The sequence below is a fragment of the Dipodomys merriami genome, unplaced genomic scaffold (genome assembly GCF_024711535.1).
Source record: "Dipodomys merriami isolate MVZ:Mamm:240054 unplaced genomic scaffold, mDipMer1.0.p SCAF_60, whole genome shotgun sequence".
Lineage (NCBI taxonomy): Eukaryota > Metazoa > Chordata > Mammalia > Rodentia > Heteromyidae > Dipodomys > Dipodomys merriami.
The window spans coordinates 1,420,418-1,447,128 of NW_027206180.1; the positions used below are offsets into that span (position 1 = coordinate 1,420,418).

General features: G+C 46.3%; 2 protein-coding genes across 2 annotated transcripts in view; one reads left to right on the forward strand and one right to left on the reverse strand.

Moving 5' to 3' along the window:
- Positions 1 to 269: 269 nt before the first annotated feature.
- On the reverse strand, positions 270 to 21,863 carry Bfar (bifunctional apoptosis regulator). The gene is made up of 8 exons (XM_070003443.1): positions 21,651 to 21,863; positions 9,633 to 9,968; positions 8,886 to 9,090; positions 8,548 to 8,717; positions 7,583 to 7,727; positions 4,209 to 4,382; positions 1,869 to 2,071; positions 270 to 1,555 (listed from the first exon to the last, which is right to left on the reverse strand). Exons 2-8 carry the CDS (start codon positions 9,893 to 9,895, stop codon positions 1,363 to 1,365), a joined length of 1,353 nt encoding a protein of 450 aa, XP_069859544.1. The 5' UTR covers positions 9,896 to 9,968; positions 21,651 to 21,863; the 3' UTR covers positions 270 to 1,362.
- A 1,736-nt stretch (positions 21,864 to 23,599) lies between these two features.
- The window catches only part of Parn (poly(A)-specific ribonuclease), a 94,752-nt gene continuing 91,640 nt past the window's right edge, over positions 23,600 to 26,711 (forward strand). Inside the window, exons 1-2 of the mRNA XM_070003444.1 lie at positions 23,600 to 23,747; positions 24,193 to 24,270. Of these exons, the coding sequence (XP_069859545.1) occupies positions 23,729 to 23,747; positions 24,193 to 24,270 (97 nt within the window). The 5' untranslated portion in view covers positions 23,600 to 23,728. The remainder of the gene's footprint in view (positions 23,748 to 24,192; positions 24,271 to 26,711) is intronic.

Here is a 26,711-nt window from a genome sequence, read left to right on the forward strand (position 1 = left end):
TTGTGGGCGTCACCTGTGGGGGAGGGAGGCAAGGTGTGGGCAGCTGGTGGAGCGGGGCTGATGGGCGCCCAGCCATCTTGTGGTCAGTCTGCACCGTGGCCAGCTACCACCTCTTGTGGGAAGGGAAGAGTAACCAGCCCAGGGCCTAGGCCAGACTCGCACAAACATTGCCCAGGCCCAGGGAGCCTTTCCTGTCTGTGGCAGGATTTTTCTCTTGAGGCCACCTCTGGGGGGCGGGGGGGCCTGCACCTGGAGACTTGAGGCTGGCTTGCAGAGTTTATCATGTAACTCAGAAGTTTCTATTTCCTAAACAGCTGCTCTTCATTGTACAGAGGTTTTATCTGTATAAAAAAAAAATCTTTATTTTTATTTCAAGTATTTCCTTCAAACTTTCAGAAGCGAAGTTGGAGTGAAATGTTCACTCCAAGATAGTAAGGGTTAAAGAAAGGCTCCTGGAGGCGTGCACACACACTTTGGATACAAGCTTGTCTTCGAAGCCAACCTTGATGAGCTCATAGTTCATCTACCTGCTGTTTGTACAGGGGAGGAAATGGGAGGTCCCCCTGCCAGGCCCCCCCCCTCAAGTCACAATTACAGCAATTAGGCCTGCTGTTTATGCAGAATGGGACAATAAAGACTACACATTATACAGTGTGAGGTCAACTTAGAAAATGTTTTCTTGAACAAAGACTACCTTGGGTATATTTTACAGGTCAAATTCTTAAGAACAAAACAAAGCCCAAGCAATACTTGGAAGGAGCCTGCATCAGCTCAGCCTGAAATGCCTGACACCCCAGTAGGTGCCCCCCAACAGAAAGGGAGCAAACTTCCAATGATTACAGAAAACAGCTACCACTCTTCATCTGCGTTCCTTAGCGGTGCGCAACAGAGCGGCTGACCGGTTTCTGGGTTTTCCTATTTTGATATCTGTGCCTATGGCAAAATCTTATCCTTGCTTTCCTACACTTGGCTCACAGGGTAGGCCTTACCTAGAGCCTGGCCGGAGGCTCTGGGCACCTCTGTCCTCACGGAGTTTGGGAGGGGGTACTGCTGATGGCCTGCGGTGTCCCTTGAAGACCCTGAGTCCTCCAGCCATCATGGCAGGCTCCTCCCAGACCCTAAGAGAAAGGAGCTGGTGGGAGGGGCTGCTCTCCTGTCACCTCCATGGTCCTTGGGCACTGGGACATCGGTCTCTGCTGCCCCTGTGCCACAGGCTGAGGGAGAGGACCTGGTGGAAGCCTTCGATCAGCAGCAGCACCTTGCTTTTACCAGGGGTAGAAGCAGGAAGTTCGCTTCCTCCGCCCCTTGTGGGCACAGGTGTCGGGTCGGGAAGATCGCCTCCACGCCTCGCCACAACGCCAGTCACAACACTTGGGTTTCCAGCCGCCGCACTTCCTTGACCACAAGATCGATGTTAATGATCGGATTGAAATACAGGGCCCAGTAAAACAAACAGTTGCACACGAACTGTGGGATGAGGGGCCAGAACATGGCCACGAACAGCCCCTGCGTGGACACCTTCCAAAAATGGCTCCACATCCTCTGAGGTACTGTCCTGCAAAGACAAGAGCTGGTTGGGGCGGGGTGGGCCACGGCAGGGCTCTGACCCAGGCCTTCTCCCTGGCTTCGCAGGGTCTTCTGCTCCCAGGACCCAGCCCAAGGGGGCTTCCCCGGGGGGCTTGGGGAAAGAAGGGCTTGGGGCAGCCTGGTTCCAGTGGCCCCTAGCTATGATCCTAGCTAGTCAGGAGGATCACGGTTTGAGCCTGGGCCAAAAAGGAGCGAGACCCCATCTCAACTACACACCTTCCTCCCCCTTCCCACCTGGCCACTGCTACCAGCGCTGCACTGCGCTATAAAACCGCTCTTACTTCAATTCACTTCTTGACCAGATCCTCCAGAAGGAGAACAGTTCCAGAACGGAGAGGAGCATGGCGTTGACGATGAGGAACCGCGAGGTCCAGTAGTGGACCTCCAGCCAGTCCCAGGCGAACTCGGCCATCAGCTGGTACGGCAGGAAGGAGTACTTGACGAGGAACTCCCTCCACTGCTTCCAGGTAGGCTCCCTCAGGTCCTTCCGGGGGGTCACACAAAATGGGGCGTTAGCCAGCGCAGGAGCGTGGCGTGTGCTGAGCACGTGCACGTGCGTGTGCGGACGGACAGACACGGACACACACACGGACACACACACGGACACACACACACACACACACACGGACACACACACACACACACACACACACGGACCTAATTGTCTAAAAAGAACTTAGTCGACTTTGGTATGCACCATAATATGCAGTGGGGCAGTCAGCAAAGTTGGAGCTGGGAGGTTTGTTACATGATTGTGGAAACCCAGAAGTGACATCAAAATGAGCCTGGTGTGAAAAATGGGGTTGAGATGAATTTACACGAGCCAGTGTGTAAATTCCTGTCCCCATGGGGATGTAAGCACACTCTTTTGTTGTTGTTTTGCCAGTCCTGGGACTTGAACTTGGGGCCTGGGCACTGTCCCTGAGCATTTCTGTGCTCAAGGCTAGTGCTCTTACCACTTGAGCCATAGCACTATTTCCAGCTTTTCCTGTGTATGTGGTACTAAGGAATCGAACCCAGGGCTTTATGCATGCTAGGCAAGCATTCTACCACTGAGCCACCTTCCCGGCCCATCAGAGCATTCTTGAAATCCAACGTCTTCTTACCTGTCGCAGAATGAGGACAGACATGGGGGAATTAAATGTATCATGGATCTGGATCAGTAATTTAATGTGTGTGTGTTGTGCGTGCATGTTTCCATAGAAACAGGCTCTAAAACAAACAGCATTTCTCTCTCTCTCTCTCTCTGGCCCTCTCTCTGTTTTTGTGCCAGTCCAGGGGCTTGAACTCTGGGCCCGGGTGGGGTCCCTGAGCTTCTTTGGCTCAAGGCTAGCATTTTACTACTTGAGTCACAGCGCCACTTCTGGCTTTTTCTGTGGACAGAAAAAGGAATAAAGCCAGTGCTTCATGCATGCGCGGCAACACTTTACCACTAAGCCACATTCCCAGTGCCAAAGAGCGTTACTCTCAAGTGATCGAATAGATATGAAAAAAATCACCCCCCGTAAAAGAGGGTCCCCTATTTGAGTCTCTGTTCCACTTCTGGCTTTTTTGTGTTGTGGTTAATTGGAGACGAGAGTCTCACGGGCTTTCCTGACCAGGCTGGCTTTGAATGATGATCCTTAGATCTGAGCCTCCTGAGTAGCCAGGATTATAGGTGTGAACCACCGGTCTAGCAGCTCTAAAATAATCTGAGGGGGAAGGCTAACAAACAAGTGGCTAGGGTGGGGCACCACACACAACCCTGGAGTCAGGTGATATGACAGCATTGGTGACTGGGGCCATGGCTCATTGAGGGGGGGAGGCCTTTGGGATGGACCCTGCCCATAGCATTTAATCTCAGCATTAGTCCGTCTCACTCTGGCTGGTCTCCAGGGAGCACATGACCCTAGGGCTCAGTGGAGCAAACAACCACTCTTTGGGAGTCATTATTAAACTAAATATGGTCAGGACCTTCACCAGCTTCCTTTATAGTTATAGCAACCATTTCTTTAAAAAATTAAATCCAGAGCTGGGAAGGTGGCTCAGTGGTAGAGCGCTTGCCTTGCATGCCTGAGGCCCTGGGTTCAATTCCTCAGCACTACATAAGCAAAAAGAAAAAAGTCGGAAGTGGCGCTGTGGCTCAAGTGGTAGAGCACTAGCTTTGAGCTGAAGAGCTGAGGGACAGCGCCCAGGCCCAGAGTTCAGGCCCCACGACCGGACCCAAATAAATAAATAAATAAATAAATATTAAATTCTTCAAGTCTAGAGGGCCGACTCTGGTCTCTAGAAGTGGGATGGTTTGCTTCTTTTCCTTTCTCTCCCTCTCTTTCTCTCTCTCTCTCTCTCTCTCTCTCTCTCTCTCTCTCTCTCTCTCTCTCTCTCTCTCGCCTTCCTTCCTTCTTTTGGTCATGGGGCTTAAACTCAGAGCCTGGGCTCTGTCCCTGAGCTCTTTTGCTTAAGGCTAGTGCTCTACCACTTTGAGCCATAGCACCACTTCTGGTTTTCTGGTGGTTCATTAGAGATAAGTCTCACAGGGACTTTTCTGCCTGGGCTGGATCTAAACTGGGATTCTCTGATCTCAGCCTCCTGAGTAGCGAGGAAGGCTGGCTGGTTCTGTTTGCGCTGCCCGGCCTACCTACCAGAAGCTTGCTGAGAAGGTCCTCCCCAGAGCTGTCTTCTTGCAGAGGGCAGATGGTGTGGATGAAGGGCAGGAAGGTGTCTGTGTAGTCAAACAGGTACAGGTACAGCAGGCCGAGTCGCGGGGAGCTCTTGAGGGCGTAGAGCAGGAACAGGGACCGGCCGGGGTTCACTGCCTGCAGGGACAAGGCAGGCACAGGGCAGTCATGGTGGCTGATCGCACGGAACACCTCCAACAACAAATAAGTAGCAAGAAGAGGCAGGAAACTCACCAGGGCTGGGGATGTGGGTTAGTGGTAGAATGCCTGTTTAGCAAGTATGAGGCCCTGAGTTCAAGCCCCAGCATATCAGTACTGACATAAATATTGTAACTTTATGATGTAGCTGTCTTGTTACTTGGGAGTATCAAGTAAAGAAAGTGTATATGAAGATGCTCAAGGTCACCTGTCCTTAGAGAAATGCACACCTCCAATTGTGTGTGGGAAATGCTGGAGGGCAGACTTTTGGCAAAGGGGCAGGAAGAAACTTGGGAGTGACAGATGTGTTCGCCATCTTGGTTGTGGCAATGGCTTCTCCCATATGTACATATGTACAGCTTTGTTCAAGACCAACATGGGCTACACAGCAAGACCCTACCTTAAAAAACAAAACAAGGGCTGGGAAGGTGGCTCAGTGGTAGAGTGCTCGCCTTGTATGCATAAGGCCCTGGGTTTGATTCCTCAGCACCACATAAGCAGAAAAAGCTGGAAGTGGTGCTGTGGCTCAAGTGGTAGAGCGCTAGCCTTGAGCTGAAGAGCTGAGGGACAGTGCCCAAGTCCAGAGTTCAAGCCCCATGACTGACAAAAAATAAAAAATAAAAAACAAAACAACAAAACAAAGTAAACCTTGAACATTTTTTGTGTGTGTGTGTGTATGTGCTTGCTGGTCCTGGGGCCTGAACTCAGGGCCTGGCATTGTTCCTGAGTTTTTTGCTCAAGGATAGCACTTGAGGCACAGTCCCATTTTTGCCTTGTTGGTGGCTCATTGGAGATGAGAGTCTCACGGGCTTTCCTACCTGGGCTGGTTTTGAACCCTGATCCTCACCTCTCACCCTCCTGAGTAGCTGGGATTACAGGTGTGAGCCATTGTTGCCCAGCAAACTTAAATATCTTTGACACACAAGAAGGAAACCCATTGGAGACTAATAAGGTGATACCAAATGTAGCAGGTATGTACTTTATTAGTATTCTGGGGTGCTTGGGGATGGAGCCTAGGGTCCTGCACATATTAGACAGTTGCAATCATCCCTCTGAGCTACAGCCCCAATACGATAAAAGCTTTTCACAATCCTTCAAGAAAAATAAGATGTATACATCTGCTTAGGAACTGCAAGCTGGTGGAAAGCCACAAACCATGTCATCACTAAGATGTGGTTTGTGCCCCAGTGGGGTGGCGCGGCTATCACTGAGGAACCCAGTCCTGAAATAAAGCCTGACTGAGATCAGCTAGACTGTGGCGGGCACCAGGGAGGAGGCAGAGCACCCCCGTTACATCCCATCAGCTCTGCTGTCGGCAGGCGCCCGTGGGAGCCAAGCGATCAGGTCCTGCCAGCCCCATCAGATAGGGAGGAAAAGCACTGTGAGAAAGGCAGCAAGGGAGAGGCCTTTCCCGGCACTCAGAAGGAATGGCACAGGCCACTGGGAGTGGGGAATGTTTCAGCTAACTGCCAAACACCCACCCCCAGGGCGGGGCTGGGCAGTGTGGAGAAGGACTGAGTGTAAGATCCTTCTCCATGATAGGATCAGAATTAAATTCCCGTTTGCTCTGGTTAATACTGAGACAACTTAAGTACTCCCCTCCCCTCCCCCTCCTCTCTAGTCCTGAGATGTGAACTCAGGGCCTAGGCACTGTCTCTGAGCTTCTGTTTTGCTCAAGGCTAGCACTCTACCACTTGAGCCACAGCACCACTTCCAGCTTTTTCTGTGTATGTGGTACTGAGGAATTGAGCCCAGGGCTTCATGCATGCTAGGCAAGCACTCTACCACTAAGACACATTCCCAGCCCATTCTCTTTTTAAAGGTAGGGTTTTCTTATGTAGCCTAGATTGGCCTAGAACTTTTTTTTTTTTTTTTTGGGTCTGGTCTTGGGGCCTGAACTCTGGGCCTGGGCGCTGCCCCTCAGCTCTTCAGCTCAAGGCTAGCGCTCTACCACTTGAGCCACAGTACCACTTCTGGCTTTTTTCTTTTTGCTTATGTGGTGCTGAGGAATCAAACCCAGGGCCTCAGGCATGCAAGGCAAGCGCTCTACTGCTGAGCCACCTTCCCAGCCCCTAGAACTTTTGATCCTCCTGCTCTGCTTCCTGAGTGCTGGGACTACAAGCTTGCACCATTATACTTTTAAAGTATTCCCAATCGAGGGTCACTGCTGGATGAGAGATTTGCAAATGATCTACCAGATATTAAAAGCCATAGTGGGTCTACATACAGGAGCCACAGAAAGTTCAGCATTTGATCAGACTCTATCAAACCAATAACTTGTGACAAAAGAGAAGTAGAGATTAAAACAAACAGTGATACAAAACACATAAACATACAAACTTTCTGTTTCAGAAACTCTAGATCTTTATCCTGAGTGCCTGGATGACATGTGCACCTCCACAGCTAACTCTGATAGTGAAAGCGGTGCCCATCAATGGGGAAATGCACACAGGGCCCCTACGTATGTGAAGGATTATTACAAAAGAGCCCCAGAGGTGAAGCTTACAGCAGGGCAAGCTCGGCTCACGCCTCTTATGCTAAGGTTAGAGCAGGTCATACAACGTCCCACAGCCGCTGTAGGAGCACAGGGGTGCCCAGCACCCAGTGCAGCACAGTGGGCCCTGGAGAGGGAGAGCTATTGGGGTGGGGGCAGGGGCTTTAATCAGGCTAGGGGGTTTTCCTTTTTTTTTTTTTTTTTTTGCCAGTCCTAGGGCTTGAACTCAGGGCCTGGGCATTGTCCCAGAGCTTTTTGTGCTCAAAGCTAGCACTCTACCACTTGAGCCACAGAACCACTTCCTGGGGGCTTTTTTTTTCTTCTGCTAAGCAAAGAGCACGCAGGTGATTGCTATCATTCTCGATATTCTTTTCTTGTATGTGTGCTAGTCCTGGAGCTTGAATGCAGGACCTGGGTGCTGTCCCTAAGCTCAAGGCTGGTGCTCTCCCGCTTGAGCCACAGCTCCACTTCCTATTTGTCTGGTAGTTAATTGGAAATAAGAGTCTCTTGGACTTTCCTGCCTAGGCTGGCTTTGAACTGAGAGCCACAGATCTCAGCCTCCTGAGTAGCTGGAATTACAGGCTCACACCTGTAATGTAGTACCCAGATACATTACACACTCCATTTTTGGAAAGGAAGAACTCACCTTATATTCCCAGAGGTTCTGGGGGGGCTTCACGCCGAGGGCTTTCACACGCTCTAGCTCCGTGAGGATGACTCTTCTGTGGCTGCTGTTTTCTATGGTGTAAGGTGCTTGGGAAAATTCTTCCTCTGTCAAAGTTAAAAGCAATCTGTGGAGGGGTGAAGGGATATTGTTTTTGAGATTGGGTACTGACTGGAAGCATCTTTTCCACACTGAGATCCATTTCCCCGGAGTAGGCTCTGTAGGGGTAAGGTGAGATCTAAGCACATGACTATTTGCAATCCCTCTATCAATCGCAGCTGAGCTATTGGATAGCTCTGCAGAGTAGTGGCATATGGACACTTTGTAACCATGGCCCAAAGCACACCAGGGCATTCTGTTCCTAAGCCGTTCATCTCTCAGTGACAGACTCTGATTCTCACATATTCTTCTATTTTACAAGTGTGGGCATAGAGCCAAGCAATAATGAAAAGTCCAGGAGACTCCATCCCCAATTAACAAGGAAAAAGCTGGGCTGGAGATGTGGCTCAAGTGGTAGAACACCAGCCCTGAGCATGCAAGCCGAGCAAGCAAATGCCCTGGGTTCAAATCTCACTACAGGAAGAGAAAGAGGAGGGAAGGAAACACAGAGTTAGCCAATGACCCAGCCATTCTACTCTAATAAGAGTACTGAAAATAGAAGCCTCTCAAAAACTGTACTCTGAGATCAGCAGAGCATTATTTGCAATAGCAAAGGAATGGAGCTGATCAAGACAGAGCAGATCTGGCTGGTCTCTATAATGTCATGAGGACAAATGAAGCACTGACAGGTGCTCCAGCATGGCTGAAACCAGACCCAGAGACCTAGCCTTTTTTGAGAGAGAGGAAGAGGGAGAACCAAGGGCTCTCTGCCAGGGCTGCTCACAGCAGGGTGACAAGTTTTCCCCACAGGTAAGAAGCATCTTTCTGGGTTGTGTGTTTCTCCTCACCTTCCATTTACTCTTTCAGATAGAAACCTGTCTCTATAGAGGGAGGCCCACGGGCCCAGCTGCTCCAGCCACAGGACAACCTCTTCCGCCGTCCACTTGGCCACAGCCTTGTGGACCAGAAGGTCATGTTCGGACTCTCTGCTGCTCCAGTGGTATACCAGCAGGACTACCTGGAAGATGGACAGGGACCTCAGGACGTGAGGGTGGGTTGGGGTGGAAAGAGCGCCAATGGCGTCCCTGACCCCATCCACAAGGCTTGGAAAAACACCTGGATTTCTGTAGCACTGCCGTAGTGGGCTCAGAAGATTCTATCTCAAGTAGATGTGGGAGTTACTTACTGCCACACCAGTTAATGCGGTAAGCACCCCGGAGAAGAAGCCCCCTCCTCTCTGCTGGTTCATGCGGCCTGTGTTGGGAGCCGAAGGCAGCTGGTCATTCCCGAGCCTCTGAAAAGCCGTGAGACTTTGGATGATGTCACTGTTGTGCTGGATGTCTTCACGCCTCATCCTAATGGCATCTGGAAACAGCTTCTCAATGGCATCCCTATGGGGAAGGCAGGAAAGCAAGATTAGTCAGACTGTCTGCTGGACTAAGTAGAATTTGCCCAGGTCCAAATAATCCAACGTTAGCATGAGTAACAGGCAGATTGGAAAAGAACATTTGCCAGGGCTTTGCTTTATGGGAAAAGCAAATCATTAGTAACTTATATACACATGCTCAGGGAAAGTGACAGCTAAATGATTTAGAATACAATAATTTTCGTTTTTTTCTTTTAGTGCTGGTCCTGTGGCTTGAACTCAGGGCCTGGGTGACATCCCTGAGCTTCTTTTGCAGTGAGCCACAGTTTCATTTCTGGCTTTTTGGTTAGTTTAGTGGAGATAAGAGTCTCATAGACTTTCCTAGCTGGCTTTGAACTGTGATCCTCAGATCTTGGCCTCCTGAGCTGCTAGGATTATAGGCATGAACAACTCACTCTGTTCCTTCATGTAGAATGAAGGCCAAGGATGGCAGTCCCTTGGGAGGGCAAGTGGCCTCAGCGCCCACCCCCACCCCCGCACGGGCACGCCCAGCATGCCCAGCATTACCTGAGGAGAATGTTGACTTTGGGGTAGCCTTCCCACTTTTCTCTGCATTCCGGACACTCTGTTTTCTTTGAGGACACCCACCATAAAGCCAGGCAGTGGCGGCAGAAGCTGTGCCCACAGTTCAGGGTGGTGGGGTTCACCAGGATGTCGTAGCAGCAGTGGCAGGAAAACTCACTGACCGAGATCTGTGGGCGGGGGCTGTGGGTAGCAGCATCCTTCTCCGGCCCTGTCCTGAGCCCATCCGTTTCCTCGGCCTCCTCCATCGCTTAGCAAGTTCCAGGACCCCAAGACATAGAAAATTCCAGACTCAGGAAACTCCGTCAAGCATCAGACCATCTAGGGGAAAAAAAGGATCAATGAAATAGGATAAATAGATGTTGGATCTCCTGGCTAATCAGCTAGTTGAGATCTGAGGATAGCAGTTCAAAGCCAGCCTGGACAGAAAAGTCTGGGAGACTATCTTCAATTAACTATCTTCAATTCCAGAAGTGGAGCTGTGGCTTAAAAAAACAAAAAACAAAAACAAAACAGTTAAGGGGCTGGCTTTGTTTTTGTTGTTTTTCTTAGTTGGTCATGAGGTCTGAACTCTGGGCCTGGGCGCTGTCCCTCAGCTCTTCAGCTCAAGGCTAGCGCTCTACCATTTGAGCCATAGCGCCACTTCTGGCCTTTTCTGCTTATGTGGTACTGAGGAATCAAACCCAGGGCCTTATGCATGCAAGGCAAGCACTCTACCACTGAGCCACCTTCCCAGCCCAAGGGGCTGGCTTTGAACTGATTTTTTTTTTTTTTTGTCAGTCACGAGGCTTGAACTTTGGGCTTGGGTGCTGTCCTTGTGCCCTTTAGCTCAAGGTGAGCATTCTACCATTTGAGCCACAGTGTCACTTCTGGTTTTCCGGTGGTTTATTGGAGATAAGAGTCTCATGGACTTTCCTGCCTGGGCTGGCTTTGAATCGTGATCCTCAGATCTCAGCCTCCTGAGTAGCTAGGATTACAGGCGAGAGCCACTGGCACCTGCCTTTGAACTGATTTTGAACTGATATAATTGTAAAAGATCTTCACAGCTCAAACTTTCTGAAGAAAGAAATCAAAGAGGACACCAGGAAATGTAAAGACTTTCCATGTTCATAGATAGGTAGAATCAATATTGTGAAAATGACCAGATTGCCAAAATGATATACAAATTTAATGCGATCACCATCAAAATCCCAATAACATTCTTTACTGAGACAGAGAAAACCACCCAAAAATTCATATGGAGAACAACAACAACAACAACACAAAGGCGTATAATAGCCAAAGCAATTCTAGGCAAAAAAAGCAATGCAGGTGGTATCACAATAACAGATATTAAACTCTACTATAGAGCCATAATAACAGAAACAGCTTGGTACTGGCACAAAAATAGACCCAAAGATCAAGGGAACAGATTAAATGACTCAGAAATAAAACCACACACTTATAGTCATCTGATAATTGTCCAAGAAGCCAAAGACATACAGTAGAAAAAACATAGCATTTTCAACAACTGGTGTTGTGAAACAGGGTAGCCATATGCAGAAAACTAAAAGTGGGTCCCTGCTTGTCACCATGCACCAATATCAATTCAAAGTGGTTCAAAGATCTTAACATCAGACCCAAAATTGAAAGTACTGTGTGACAGAGTAGGAGAGACATGAGAACTTATAGGTACAAGTAGGAACTTCCTGAACAGAGTCCCAGGAGCACAGCAGATAGGAGAGAGACTCGACAAATGGGACTACATTAAAACAAAAAGTTTCTGCACAGCTAAGGACATAGTTACTAAACTAGAAAGACAGCCAACCAATTGGGAAAAGATCTTTACCAGCAATATATCAGACATAGGTCTAATATCCAATATATACAAAGTGCTCAAGAAACTAACCCTTTCCAAACTTAATACACCAATCATTAAACAGGTAAGGGAGCTAAGGAGAGACTTCTCAGAAGAAGAGGTTAAGAATGATAAAGAAACACATGAGGCCACTTCTAGGCATCTACCCTGAACAACAGGAACCAATATACAAGGACACGTGCACCTCCATGTTTATTGCAGCACTGTTCGCAATAGCTAGGATATGGAAACAACCTAGATGCCCCACCACAGATGAATGGATCCAAAAATTGTGGTATACACAATGGAATATTATGCAGCCATTAGAAATGACAAAATAATGGCATTTGCAGGGAAATGGATGGAGCTAGAAGGAATCATGTTGAGCGAGGTAAGCCAAGAACGAAGAGACAAACAGTACATGGTCTCCCTGATAAGTGGATGATAAATCCAAAATGTTAGGTGATATGACAAAACTAACAGGACTTAAGAAACAAAGAACTCCCACTCATCTGGTTGAACCACTACTAAATATCCCCATGCTGCTGATCACATATATGGTATATAACATATGAGCACCGTTATATATTACAGACTGTGATAGACAATTTGCTCCAGGAAAGTTAGAATGAACTTGTGACTTTAAATGAGCATCATTATTCCACAATACTGTGAATTTCCGGAAATTAAGTAATCACTTAATCACAATAAAAAAAAAAAAGAACCTTGGGGAAGGGAGGGAGGGAGGGGATGGTAGGGGGAAAACAATGGAGGGGGTAACAATGTTCAAGAGGAAGCGTACTCATTACCTCACTCATGTAACTGTAACCCTCTGTATAGTATCTTTACAATAAAAAAATTAAAAAAAAACACATGTATTTAAATATTCTTTTTTTCCTTTGAGATGTATCCATAATTTTATATGTAAGTGCACTTTATTTAACTGTTCAGACGTTAAGCAAATTTAAAACCATTAAGTGGAGTGAGGAAGGGGTGACACTGTCCAAAGAAATGTACTCTTTACCTGACTCATGTAACTGTACATCACCTTTATAATAACAATTAAAAAGTTAAATTAAAAAAAAAAAAAAGAAACACATGAGGAAATGCTCATCATCTCTGGCCATAAAGGAAATGCAAATCAAAACAACCCTGAAATTCCATCTCACCCCAGTTACATTGGTCAACATTTTGAATTTGAACAACAAATGCTGGTGAGGATGTGGGGGAAAGGAACCCTACTGCACTGTTGGTGAGTATGTGAACTAGTACAACCACTCTGGAAAGCAGTCTGGAGATTCCTCAAAAAATTAAACATAGACTTTCCCTATGAGCCAGCCATACCAGTAGGCATCTACTCTGAGCATCGTGAACCAGGATATGATAAGGACACCTGCACATCCATGTTCATTGCTGCACTATTCACAATAGCCAAGACATGGAAACAACCCAGATGCCCCACCATAGATGAGTGGATCCAAAAAATGTGGTACCTATGTATATACAATGGAATTTCACACAGCTATTAGAAAGAATAAAATGTCATTTGCAGGGAAATGGATGGAACTAGAACAAATCATGTTAAGCGAGGCAAGCCAAGATTAGAGAAACAAATGGCACGTGTTCTCCCAGATATGTGGAAGTTAGATCTAAGACACAATGAGATATAACGACTTACACAGGATTTTAGGTACTCACATACAGTGAGACCAAAAGAGGGTAGTCATAGGAGAAAATCACAAAGGTGCAATACCCAAGCGCCTCTTCATATGTAAACAAAATAACACACATTCTGAAATGAACTCCAGAGCTATGGAAACAAAGGACAATTTTCTTGTTTTTTCTTTTTCTGATGATTCTGTATTCTTTACTTTATATATGATGTATTCACATGCATATCTGTGGGAAGAGGGGGGAGGGCACAGAATCAGAAGAAAAAGGATGAAAAAGTGCAGCAGTAGAGTGCAATAGATGTTGATGAAAGTGAACTATGCAACTCGTGGATGGAGATGGAGGGAGGGAAAGGGAGAGAATGAGGGACCATTTGACACTGTACAAAAGGAAATGTACGTATTACCTGACACATGTAAATGTAACCCAGCTGTCTATTACCTCTATAATAACAATCCAGTCAATAAAAGATACCTGAGGGTTTAATCTTACTGTATGCATTCATGAAAGGAAATGGTTTTCTCTGGATTATTATTTTTTAAGACATATCTGCCAAGGTACAATACTTGAAAAATCTCTGAAAGAGAAAGGCTGGCACTGGCACATTTCCCAATACACTATGTAACTGAAGAAGATGAGAGGGTCTCCCTGGGAAGTGAGGTTGTCTAGACATGGAGCTGGTCTATGGACTTATCTGGAAGGCTGCTTTGTGGGAAGTCATGGTACTACGCTTACCTTACCTGTCTATTGCTTTTTTTTTTTTCCTCTCCTGTGTGTGGTGTTGAGGTTAGAATCTGGGGCTATATGTATGTTAGGCAAGCATTGTACCACTGTGCTTCAACTTTTTTTTTTTTGTCCTCTTGGTGATACTGGGGTTTAAATTCAAAACCCTCTGCTTCTTATACAAGCATGCCCCTAGCCTGTTTGTTTTTTTAGTTACCCATTAGGAAAGTCACACCATTTAGGATGTTTTTTTGTTAAGCTTATCAAATAATGCACCAATTCTGAGCTAAAGTTAAAACCTTTTTTTTTTATACCTTAGCCTATAAAGATCTCATTATGTGATGCTGGTTAATGCTTTAGAAATTGTAAGCTTGAAACTGTATCAGCAGTATATGATTATGGCTCTCCCCTTCATTCAACATACAGTTGGGTGTGGGTGTGGTAGTGCATACCTTCAATCTTAGCACCTGGGAAGCTGAGGCATGAGGATTTCATGCTGAAGGGCAGGCCAGGCTACAAAGATCCTGTCTTAAAGAACAAACACACCTCTGCTGCTGCCAACATTCCCTGTTCCCCCTCCCCATTCACCATGTAGACTACTTTGGCAAAATGGTTCGATCCAAGGTACTACGTCCTCATGGCAGTATGTGTTGAAGGCAGTAAAGATGATAATACAAATGTCGAAAAATCCAGACATACTTTTAACTGTCCTCGAAGAAGGGACAATTTTAAACATTTAAACGAAATCGATCTTTTCTACCATATCGACCCAAAATGACGCCAAGCATAAAAGAAAGGACAGGTCGATTTTATGTTGTTTACGAAAAGGAGAATCTGGCCAATCGTGGCGTAGCTTAACACAAGAAAGGGCAAAGTTTAATTGGCTCGGTGTGGATTTCAATCACTAATGAGGCAGAGAAGATGACTCAGATGAAGATAGTCTATTTTTGATGGTTTCTCTGAGATGATGAATGACATGGGTGGGTGGTGATGAAGATGTGGATTTACCATATATATATTTTTGCTGTTGTTTTTTAAGGCTTCACTAAGAGTTTGTCAATGAACTATTTGTAAGAGAAACTTTTAAGTTGGCCATGGTAATATTTCTTTGTGGATAAGCATTTTCCAGATTTCACAAAGCTGTCAAAGATCCCAGGCAAGTAACACAGCAGTTATGATAAATAAAAACCTTTCACCTCAGTCTTTTTTTTTTCTTTGTCCAGTTGTGGGGCCTGAACTCTGGGCCTGGGCGCTGTCCCTCAGCTCTTCAGCTCAAGGCTAGCACTCTACCACTTGAGCCACAGCGCCACTTCCAACTTTTTTTCTTTTTGCTTATGTGGTGCTGAGGAATCGAACCTAGGGCCTCAGGAATGCAAGGCAAGCGCTCTACCACTGAGCCACCTTCCCAGTCCCCACCTTAGTCTTCTTTACTCACAGTTTAGCTACTGACATGATAGGCAGTTCCCAATTTATGGAAAGATGACTAAACTTTAAATTTGGATTCAAAAGTGACTGAGACAAATGGGCTGACCTTAAACTGAAAACCTGGAATTCCTCTGGTGTAGCCTTCAGGACTGTTCCACTTAAGTTTATTTTTAAAAAATTACATCATAGCATTATACTTAAGTGATTCACTTGTCAGTGTTCCAGACGTGTCTTAGCTATCTTAGCTAAAGTGAGTGAATGCCCTGACTTAGATGATGTTTGAAGTATACACATTTGGGATTGTTTGGTCCAAGAGCTTTTACATTTCTTAGCATGGAGAACAAAGAAAGTTGGGCATTGTTTGAGAGTATGTACATTTTAGACAAGATTTGTACTTGCATTGTCAGTATGGCAAGCAAGTAAGAAAATGTTAATTAACACTAGTGGATTCCTTCCTTTCTTCCTTTTCTTATTTCCCTACTTCCTTCCTCTGTCTGTCTTTCCTTATAACTGACTTCAGCTTGTGTTCATGACAGTGGGGATTAAAAAAAAATGTTGCCAGGCTGGGAAGGTGGCTCAGTGGTAGAATGCTTGCCTTGCATGCATGAGGCTCTGGGTTTGCTTCCTCAGCACCACATAAGCAGAAAAAGCTGGAAGTGGCGCTGTGGCTCAAGTGGTAGAGCGCTAGCCTTGAGCTGAAGAGTTGAGGGACAGCGCCCAGGCCCAGTGTTCAGGCCCCATGACCAACGTCCCCCCCCCCTAAAAAAAATGTTGCTATTCTTTCTAGTAAACTGTTGGACGATTTCTTGGCTGTCCTAAAAAAAAGAAAAGAAAAGAAAAGAAAAAAACCCCCACACATTTCTTGTGACCATTATATATACCTGGTGTCCCATGAATAATAATCTGTTTAAGGGCTAATTTAGTAGAGGTCTAGCCTGAAAAAAATATGGTCTCCAGTCATTTCTTTGCTAGGACATTCAATACAAGATTAAAGACATTTTGGTTTGTGTGGCTTTCTGGTTAGGCTCCTTCTATGTTACATATTTCCCGGAAATACAGAACAATGACAAGTACTAACATTTACTAAGCCCACATAATTTGAAAGGCGCAGCAGTCCCAGGGGAACGTATTACTGTCATTTCCCTTTACAGGTGAGGAAACACAGGCCTAATTAGTAAAGGGCAAAGACAGGTCTTAAATGACAATCTGACTTTAAAAGTCTGTCCTCATAAAGACATTGTTCCAATGAAGCAAATAGGAAGTTATTAGTTCAAAGGACTGATGACATCCTATTCCTATGCAGGCCACATTCCAGGGATGCTACTGCACAGCTGAGAAAAACAAACCACGTGTGACAGGAGTCTGGAAGGTGAACTCCAGCTGCTGTAGCTAGGGGAGCACACTGTCCTGTAGAGGAACCTGTACAATAGAACTGGGACTTCTATTTCTGGTACACTAAATCCTGGCACTGCCACAAAACTCTGGCAGAACACACCAGACATTAAATGTCCAAAGAGTGCCCCCCAATAGCAGTGATTATGAAATAAAAATAAATGTGCCAAAATGAAATAAGACAAGGAGAAGAAATAGCAGTAAATATACAACACTACAAGTATGTAATGCAGGCAGCAAAATGGACTCTTGTTTTGTTACAGAAAAGCAATTCTAGTCTGACTGTATGGAATCTTTTTTCCCCCTTCTAATTACAAAAGATGTTCTTTCGGAAGGGTTGGAAATTACTAGGGTAAAGGTAGTTGCTTGGGATGTTGACTTGCTGCCTGAACTTTGAAGTGCAATGATTGATGCCTTGAGTGGTATTGGGCAAGAAGAGGACACGCTGAAGAGGAAGCTGTCCTCTTGTACTCACCGTGTGGCAGATATTCAAGGACCTACCCTGTACTGGACACTGCACCTGTCCAGTAACTCAGAGAGCGACACAGATACAGAGACACACATACATAGAAACTGCTGTAATTACCAAGTAATCCATACCTTAGCTACCAGTTTTTTTAAAATTTTTTTTTGTTTGGCTATCAGTTTTAACATGTCCAACTAAAACTCTCGACTGAATCCCCAGTGCACATACACATGCATACAAATGCACACACACACTTCACTTTTGACTCGTATATTAGCAATGAATGTATCTTTTGCAGACTCAGCTCATTCCAACACTTAAATTTTTTTTCTCTAACTGGGAGAGCAAGGGAAAGGGTTACATTGCCCAAAAAGAAATGTGCTCTTTATTTGACTTATGTAGCGATAACTCCTCTGTACATCACCTTTATGTTAACAATAACATTTTTCTTTAAGCTACTAAGCCCTATTAATAAACTGTATGTTAACATCATATTTTTATTAATATACTATACTTTATCAATATTAATATACATATTAATATATAATACACGTTGCCATTTATATTATATTTTATATGGCTTATTAATATATACTATACTTTTAATATATTAATATACTATTACTAATATACTATATTTATATTATACTTTAACATATTAAGAATCACAAAGTCTTAAGAAAGCAAGAAGTCAATAAAATCACAACTCAAAATCCTGCAGTTTTCACTATGACATATAAAAAGGCTTCAGACATATGACCACAGGCTATGGAAGACCATGGATTAAAACTCTTCTCCAGAATTGCCTTTGTACAACTTAAAAAAAAAATTAAGTGACAATCTTGATTTCTTTGTTTTTTTTTTTATTTTTTTTTTAATTTCTTTGTGCTGTTCCTGGGTCTTGAACTCAGGGCTTAGGCACTGTCCCTGAGCTTTTTTGCGTAAGGCTAATGCTCTACCACTTGAGCCACAGTTCTACTTCCAATGTTTTGGTAGTTAAATGGAAATATTAGTCTCACAGATTTTTCTGCCCAAGCTGACTTCAAACCACAATCCTCAGATCTCAGCCTCCAAAGTACTTAAAATTATAGGCATCCAGCTCCAAAAAAAAAAACAAACAAAAAAACCCATCATCCCCAAGTGGACTGAGACAGCCTCTAGAAGAGGCTTGTTTTAAACTTTTTTTTTTTAATCTCCCAAAGTAGTGCCTAACATCTAAGAGATACCACTGGATCCCTAAGCTGGTAAAGAAGAGGAAGCCATGTCAAGACTTTCACCAGGTGCCAGTGGCTTACACATGTAATCCTAGCTACTCCAGAGGCTGAGATCTGAGGATCCAGTTTAAAGCCAGTCTGAACAGACAAATCCAGGAGACTCATCTCTAATCCACTCAGTGTCTCGATCCTCAACCACAAACTGTGAACTACTGCAGAGCTCAACTTTTTTGGGTGGTACTGGCTTTGCCACTGGAGCCATGGACCCAGCCCTCTGTTATACAATTTAAACCCAGCAGGAAATTCTAGGTTCTACCTGGAAACCAGCCACTCACTAGGGCTATCCTCCCCTTGGAAAAGTAACAGGTGTTTACCAACCTCATTCCTATGTGTGTATACATACACACACCACTGCTTCAGCCACACCCAATTTCTAAGATCCTTGAAGTCAGGAACCAAGTCATAGAAGTCTATCATACCTGACAGTGTCTAATACTGGGGTCCAGATATATGTGGATGAAAACCAAATCAACAAATACCTGACTCCGTATCAGTGCTCTTAACATCTCCATGACAATCACCTGGGATGTTGGGGACACCTAGACAGGATGTCTGGGATCAAGGTAGAGGAATACATTGTTGTCCCTTGGCACAGGTCAAGAGACCTGGAGGGTACTGATTTGAAGGTATCTGGAGCAGAAAAGTTTGCTACATTCCATTTCCAAAATAACCAGTAAAGACAGACTCAAGTTATGGTGTACCAGCCTAACAGAGGACCCTGAGCTGGGTGCTTGTCATTCTAGCTACTCAGGAAGATGAGATCTGAGGATCACAGTTCGAAGCCAGCCCAGGCAGGAAACTTCTTGAGACTCTTTGTCTCCAATTAACCACCAGAAAACCAGAAGCGGAGCTGTGGCTCAAAGTGGTAGAGCACTAAGCATTGAGCAGAAAAGCTCAGGGACAGCATCCAGGCCCTGAGTTCAAATTCCAGTCCTGCCAAAAAAAAAAAAAATCCCAAAAGACAATTATTAGTCACATAACTTCAGGAAATTCACTTAACCTTTGTCTACCTCAGCAGCCATCTGTAAATGAATATATATGACATATATACATATATATCATATATATTCATATATATGATATATATATATGAATATATATATATATATATTCCATCATGAGTCTTGAACTCAGGGCCTTGTATGTGTCCTTGAGCCTTTTTGCCCAAGGCTAGTGCTCTACCTCTTTGAGCCATAGTACCACTTCTGGTTTTCTGAGGGTTAATTGGAGAGAAAAGTCTCATAGACTTCCTGCCTGAGCTGGTTTTGAACTGCCATCCTCAGATCTCAGTCTCCTAAGCAGCTATGGTTAAAGGCATAAGCTACCAGCACCAGGCAAAATGGACATATTAACAGCACTTAAAAGGTTGCTGAGGGCTGGGAAGGTGGCTCAGTGGTAGAATGCTTGCCTTGCATGCCTGAGACCCTGGGTTCGATTCCTAGCAGGAAGTGGCGCTGTGGCTCAAGTGGTAGAGCGCTAGCCTTGAGCTGAAGAGCTGAGGGACAGCGCCCAGGCCCAGCGTTCAGGCCCCAAGACCGGACCCAAAAAAAAAAAAAAAAAAAAAGGTTGCTGAAAGGATTGAAATGATTATCATGTGAATAACATTTGGCAAGTAGTGAGTGCCATGAAAATCCCAGCCATTTCTATTACTATGACTATTATGATTATTCTCTACTTCTTTCCTGGTCACACACTACACCTTGGCATTTTACCATAGGCTCATGCTTTTCCACCTGCAACACAACCCTAAACTCGAAAGTACTCACTTGTAAGACCCAAATCAAGTCACTAGGTCCTTTCATACCCGTTAATCAATCTGTCCCGCCTCTGTGTATTAGTGTAAGGCTTATATTTCCCCCAATGCCTAGACTGTAATTTCCCTGGAGAGTCTGATAGAGTTGAAAAAACATAATCCCCGGAGTGAGACTTGCTAGTTTACTCTCCCTGAGTCTCGGATTTTCCTACGGAGTAGTCCAGAAATGAGAAGGCTTTAGCTATTCAAACTACATCCACTGATGCTCAGAAAAGAAGCAGGCTGTATGGCTGACTGGAATGATCATTTCTAATTATTAATAGTGCCATTTTACTGAGTCCCCCCCCTCAAATATAGTTTGTTGGTGTCAGTGTCAACACTCCAGGAAAAAGTGGGAAGGGTGAGGGGAGTGGGTAGTTTTTCCATCAGGTCTGTGAAAATACCCAGACAACTGGGGGTCAGCAGCTTACAACCTGACAGGCTGTTTACCAAACAGCTGGGACAAGAGCGAACGTGATCTCATTGGCGCGCGCGCGCGGGCCGCCCTGGCTGGCTCTGGGGTGTGCCTCAGGATAAGCAGCGCTCCTTCCCATTGGCTTCTCCCGGCGTGACGTCAGGGCCACGCCAAAGCGTCGACCAATGGGCTTCGGCGGGGAGGGCCCAGCGGCGACAGTTGAGGGCATGGTCCTCAAGGGTTCTGGCTTTTTCTTTTCTACCAAAGTTAGGGGCCCACCCTTTCGGCCCCGACCAAAGATCCTCAGTGAGATGCAACCGGGCTCATTCGCTTCTCCCTCCTTCCCCGCCCCTTTCTTCCTATAAAGCAAACGCACTTTGGCCGCGAGTTCACATTCCCGGGTCGAGGGAACGGCGATCCGTAGGGCAGGGGGTTCAAGCTCAGCCCCACGGTGACTTTGGAGTTTCATGTTCCCCCTTTTCTGAGCTTCCGTGACCTTCTTTTAAGAGAGCAAGTGTATGTGTGTGTAGATGGGGGTGGAGGAAGGATCTCTCCTCCTCGGGGCAGGAACGGGTTGAACCCAACAGACCTTAAGCTGGGCCAGATCCTCACCCAGGGTCCGATTAGTTCTAACCGGTGGGTCATCGGCCCGTCCCCGTCCCGGAGGAAGGGCGGGCGCCAGATCGCCCCCCTCCCAGGTGTGTGGAGGCGACGCCCCTCCTCCCGATCTTGGGGTGGGGGGCCCCCAGAGTGGAGTGGCTCTGACCCTGACGCCCAGGGGCGCAGTGCCGACGTTGGGGATCTCGGAAAGGGATGGGAGAAGCGGGCCAAACGAAGGCCGGCGGCCAGGACACGGGCTAGGGCCCCCAAAGACCCAGGCCTGGGTGAAGAAAGGCCCGCGGGCCTCTTCGGACCCCGCGGGGCGACTCAGGAGAACGGCTTCCTCGCCACACCCACAATAAAGCCCACGGATCGTCCCTAAACATCTCCCGCCGTGCCTCAGCTTACCCTTTCTCTGGTCCCGGGGCCAGCCCGGCCATCGCGCCCGGGCCCCCGAGCCCCGCGAAAGCCGAGGCGCAGGTGAATCCTTCACTTCCGGAAGTAACCTGAGACCCTCAGGAGAAGATGGGGAGGCGGAGGAGAATGCCCCAGGCCCGTGACCATAGAGAGGCCGCACTCAGTGCTCAGCCACCTCAACCCCGCGACCTCCCGGGCGCCTAGAGCGGCCACGCCCAGACGGAGGCCGAGAGCGCACGCGCACTAGCAGGCCCCGCCCCTTCCTCTTCAACCACAGACTAATAGCTCCAGCTGGGGAACTGCACCTCCAGGGGCAGGCGGGTGCTTTTCCTGTAACTGCTCCTCCAGGCTGGTGGTTTCTGTATTCAGAGGAAATAGCCTAGTTCAGTAGTGCCCAGAAGTTAAAATAATATCACGAAACTGCCCTGTACGCTCCACAATTTTGTCTTCACATTTTGTGCAGGAAAAAAAAAATCACACAGCTATGGCTAAAGTTCCAATTGTATTGTTAAAGACCAGGAATTAAAATGACCTTACACGTTTACCCTTAAGGCGTCTGGCCCTGTTGAGCTCTCATCCCTGTTTTTAAATCGCCCAGAGAATGTTTTTAAGTCTCCCAGAGATCGTTAAGTTGCTAAGTTTAAATGAAATTTTTTTTCCTACATAGAAAAATTGGTAGATTCTTTGCTAGTCAGAGAGTGTGTGCATTCATTTTCTGGCAATAAACATTTTTTCTTTATTATAGAAGGTTCATAGCAAAATTTACAAGCTGGGAGCCAGTGGTTCACACCTGTAATCCTGGAGGCTGAGATCTGAGGATGGATGTTCAAAGCCAGCCCAGGTAGAAAAGTCTATGAGAAGCTTATGTACAATTAACCAGCAAAAAGCTGAACTAGAAATGTGGTTCAACCGGTAGAGGCTAGCCTTGAGCAGGAAAAATAAGTGAGAGCATGAGGCCCTGAATTTAAACCCTAGTATTTGCACGCGTGTACAAACACACAATCACCACCACCACCAAAGTGAGAGAGAGAGAGAGACAGACAGACAGACAGACAGACAGAGAGAAAGCATGCCTTCTAACCAGCTTCATATGGAAGGCTTTTGTGAAAGACCAAGGTGAACTTATTAATTCAACCCGTGTTTATACACTTTTCTTCTGTATGTCAGCCCCATGTTAGACTTTGCTGGTCAACCTCAAGCCGACATACATCTTTCTTAGGGACAGATGTTCTATGCGTTCCAGGTCACGAAGATAAAGGTCTCAGCCTTGGCTTTTCCAGTCATCGAAGTACCCACCCTATTATTCTCTATTGCAACAGCCTCTTGCTCCCCCCCTCCCCCCCCACTGAGATTACAGACTTTCTCCTTCCAATCCCAAGGTTTTGTTTTTGTTTTTGCTTTTGGTTTTGGTCACGGGGCTTGAACTCAGGGCCTGACACTGCTCTTGAGCTCTTTTGTTCAAGGCTAGGACACTACCACTTTGAACCACAGCTCCACCTTCGGCTTTCTGGTGGTTAATTGAAGATGAAAATCTCATAGACTTTCCTTCCTGGGGGGGGCTTTGACCTGTGATCCTCAGATCTCAGCCTCCAGAGTAGCTAGGGTGACAGGCAGGAGCCACCAGAGCCCAGCCATATCCCAAGTTTTAATCTCCATTATGGGCTGGGCCATGCTTCCTCGCTGCACCGTTACCCCTATCGGAGTGACACAGACTAGGAACTCCGCAAATATTTGTCAGCGGGACTAGCTGTCAGGACTCGCACTAGTGTCCTTTTCCAAATCAAACGCCACTATACATTAGGACACACCCTGGAACTTGGATAGCGACGCCCCCCCATCGATCCCTGAACGGTGATTGGGCTGTACCATTAGCCCCGCCCCCGGCGCCAGGCGACGCGGGCGCTGACGCAGACGCAGCCGGCGCGCGCTGTTTCCGGAAGTCGGCTCCGAAGGCTGTTCTGTGGCTGCTGTCGCTGCCTCGGTGTGCTGTGGTGGACGCGGCGGAACTCTGCGAGTTGAACGGCTGAGACAGGCCGGGGGCAGGGCCCGGGTTCCCGCCACTCTGCAGCATGGAGATAATCCGAAGCAGTGCGTGCACGACCCGCGCCCCCAAGCTCCCCCCTCACTCAGCCTGCTAGGCCCAGACCACCGGCAGCCTGTTTGGCGGGGGGCGGGCTTCTTCAGCCCCGCGGGGAGTCGCCTTCCTTAAGCCCGGGCACCTCTTGGGGGGGTGGGGACCTCGTTCCTGTGAGAAACGTGCCCCCCCCACTCCCCCGGCCCAGCACCCTGGTGTTCCTCCGGCCCCAGGTTCCCTCAGGGGCCTGGTCTTCCGTCCAGCCACGCGTCTGGGAGTTGACCCCACGTGGCCCATGCACCTCCCGGGACTTGACCTCCTGCGGCCAGTGCACACCTTTGGGACCTGTCCCCCACCTGACTCCGCGGGTCTCAGGTGTCCCCCTCATCCCTTCTCCCCTCAGTGTGTAGGCAGAAAGCCAGGCCACAAGTTCTGAGCCTCTTCTCGCTTTCTCCGCAGATTTTAAGAGTAATCTTCACAAAGTGTACCAGGCCATAGAGGAGGCGGACTTCTTCGCTATCGATGGGGAGTTCTCAGGTATCCCCTTGCAAGCATCGGGGCTAGCTAGCGCCGTGCAGTGCAGAGCTCAGGCTCCTTTAGCCGCTCTCTACCCCACCTCGCGCCCTCCCCGACTCCCACCTCAGTCACCTTCTTATGTAGGTTGGGGACTTGGGCGGGCAGAATTCTCTACATTTCCTCTTAAACACTTTAAGGCATGAAAGAGATGTGGTGGTTGTTTTATTATTGGCCAGGCTGTGAGGGTTGTGGATGGAGTTTGTGGTTTTGGTGCTGCTTAAAATTTGACCCATACATGATAGAAAGCATGAGGACGAGGGTGAGATTTTTCTTTTTTTTTTTTTTTTTTTGGTGGTAAAACTGTATGTGCCATAAGTTTTCTATTTTAATCTTTTTCTTTTCATTTTTTTTTTTTTTTGGAGGGAGAGTCTGGGCTTTTTCACTCAAGGTTGGTGCTCTACCACCTTGGTTAATTGGACGTAAGAGTCACAGACTTTCCCACCTCGACTGGCTTTGAACTGTGATCCTTAGAGCTCATTCTACTGAGTAACTAGGATTACAGGTATGAGCTACTACTGTCTGATTTACCTGTTTTTGTCTTTGGAGTGGTTTTGCAGTTAGGTATGTCCACTTTCCCATGCAGCTGCCACCCATCCATTTCCTCCTCCTCAACTGACACACTACATAATGAATTCTCCATTCCTCCCTTTCTCCAAATCCTTGTCAACAACTATTTATCTGTATGAATTTGGCTCTTATAGACACATCATATAAATGGAACCCTACAATATTTGTCCTTTGTAACTAACCATGGTCAAGCTTTTGCAGTAAATAAGATATTCCTTTATGCATTAGTGGAAGTGTTTGCCTACCTGATTTTGTGTGTGTGTGTGTGTGTGTAACTGTGTAATATTCTGCCAACATTTGTGATGCTCTTTTATTTTTTTGAGAGAAGAAATGCACAATTTTAAATTGTTAGTGACAAGATGAGCAGTTTTCTTCCTTTTGCTATAATAAATATCCATATTTTCTCTATGACTATGTTTTAAAAACTATAATTTTTGGTGCCAGTCCTGGGGCTTGAACTCAGGGCCTGAGCACTGTCCCTGAGCTTCTTTTGCTCAAGGCTAGCACTCTACCACTTGAGCCACCGAGCCACTTCTGGCTTTTTCTGTGTATGTGGTACTGAGGAATTGAACCCAGGGCTTCATGTATGCTAGGCAAGTACTGTACCACTAAGCCACATTCTTAGACCAAGTATTTGTTTTCTAGTTGGAGTTGATTACCTAAGAAGCCAAGGGTTTTCACCAGAAAGAATTCAATTACTCCTCTTCCCTTTCCTTCCTTGTCCCCCGCTCTGTCCCTGTGTCTGTCTCTGTCTCTGTCTCTCTTTGTCTCTGTCTTTCTCTCCCTCTCTCTCGTCAGGCTGGCATTTTGCTTGAGCCATACTCCCTATCCCTTTTTGCTTTAGGTCCTTTTTTTTGTTTTATTTTTGTTTTTTGCATAAAGTCTGGCCTTCATGTGGGCCATATTAGACTTTGGTATTCCTATCTACTATAGCTGGGTGACAGGTCCATACCTGTGTGCTTAGCCTTAATTGATTGAATGAAGTCTTAGAAACTCCCTCCCCCAGTAACCTTGAAGATCAAATTTCATTCTTCCCCTTCTCTGCCTCTTGAATAGCTAGGATTATAGATGAGGACAACTTTCTCAGTCTGGAAATAACTTTTCTTCACTGTGAAAATGCCTACATGGATGCCACTCCAAACTTTGGCAAAGACTGTCAATCTAAAGATTCTTGGGTGTCTGGTTGTATATTAATACTTTAGAAAGCAGGAAAATAGGCTGGGTATAGCAGTGCTCACCTGTAATCCCAGCACTTGGAAGGATGATGCAAGAGGATGAAGAGTTCTAGGCTAGCCTTGACTACACAGAGAACCAAACAACCAACCAACCAAACAAAACCCAAAAATAACCACCAAAAAACTTATTTAAACATAAAGGTTATTGTTGTTATTTTTTTATTTTATTTTATTTATTTTTTGTTGGTTGTGGGGCTTGAACTCAGGGCCTGGTACTCTCCCTGAGCTCTTTTGCTCTCTACCATTTTGTGCCACAACTCCACTTCTGTTTTTTTGAGTGGTTAATTGAAGATAAAGAGTCTCATGGAGACTTTGCTGCCTGGGCTGGCTTTGAACTATGCTACTCAGATTGCAGACTCTTGAGTAGCTAGGATTACAAGTATAGGCCGCCAGCACCTTGCTAGAGGTTTTTTTGTTTGTTTGTTTTTTAATACTAGGTTCTGAAACCATTTTAAGCCATGGAAAGTACACATTCTTAGGTTGAAATTTTGTCTATATTTATGTATTGTTCTAAGTTTATGTATTGGTGACCAGTCAGTTTAACACCGTGTGTGTGTGTGTGTGTGTGTGTGTGTGTGTGTGTGTGTGTGTGTAGCTATG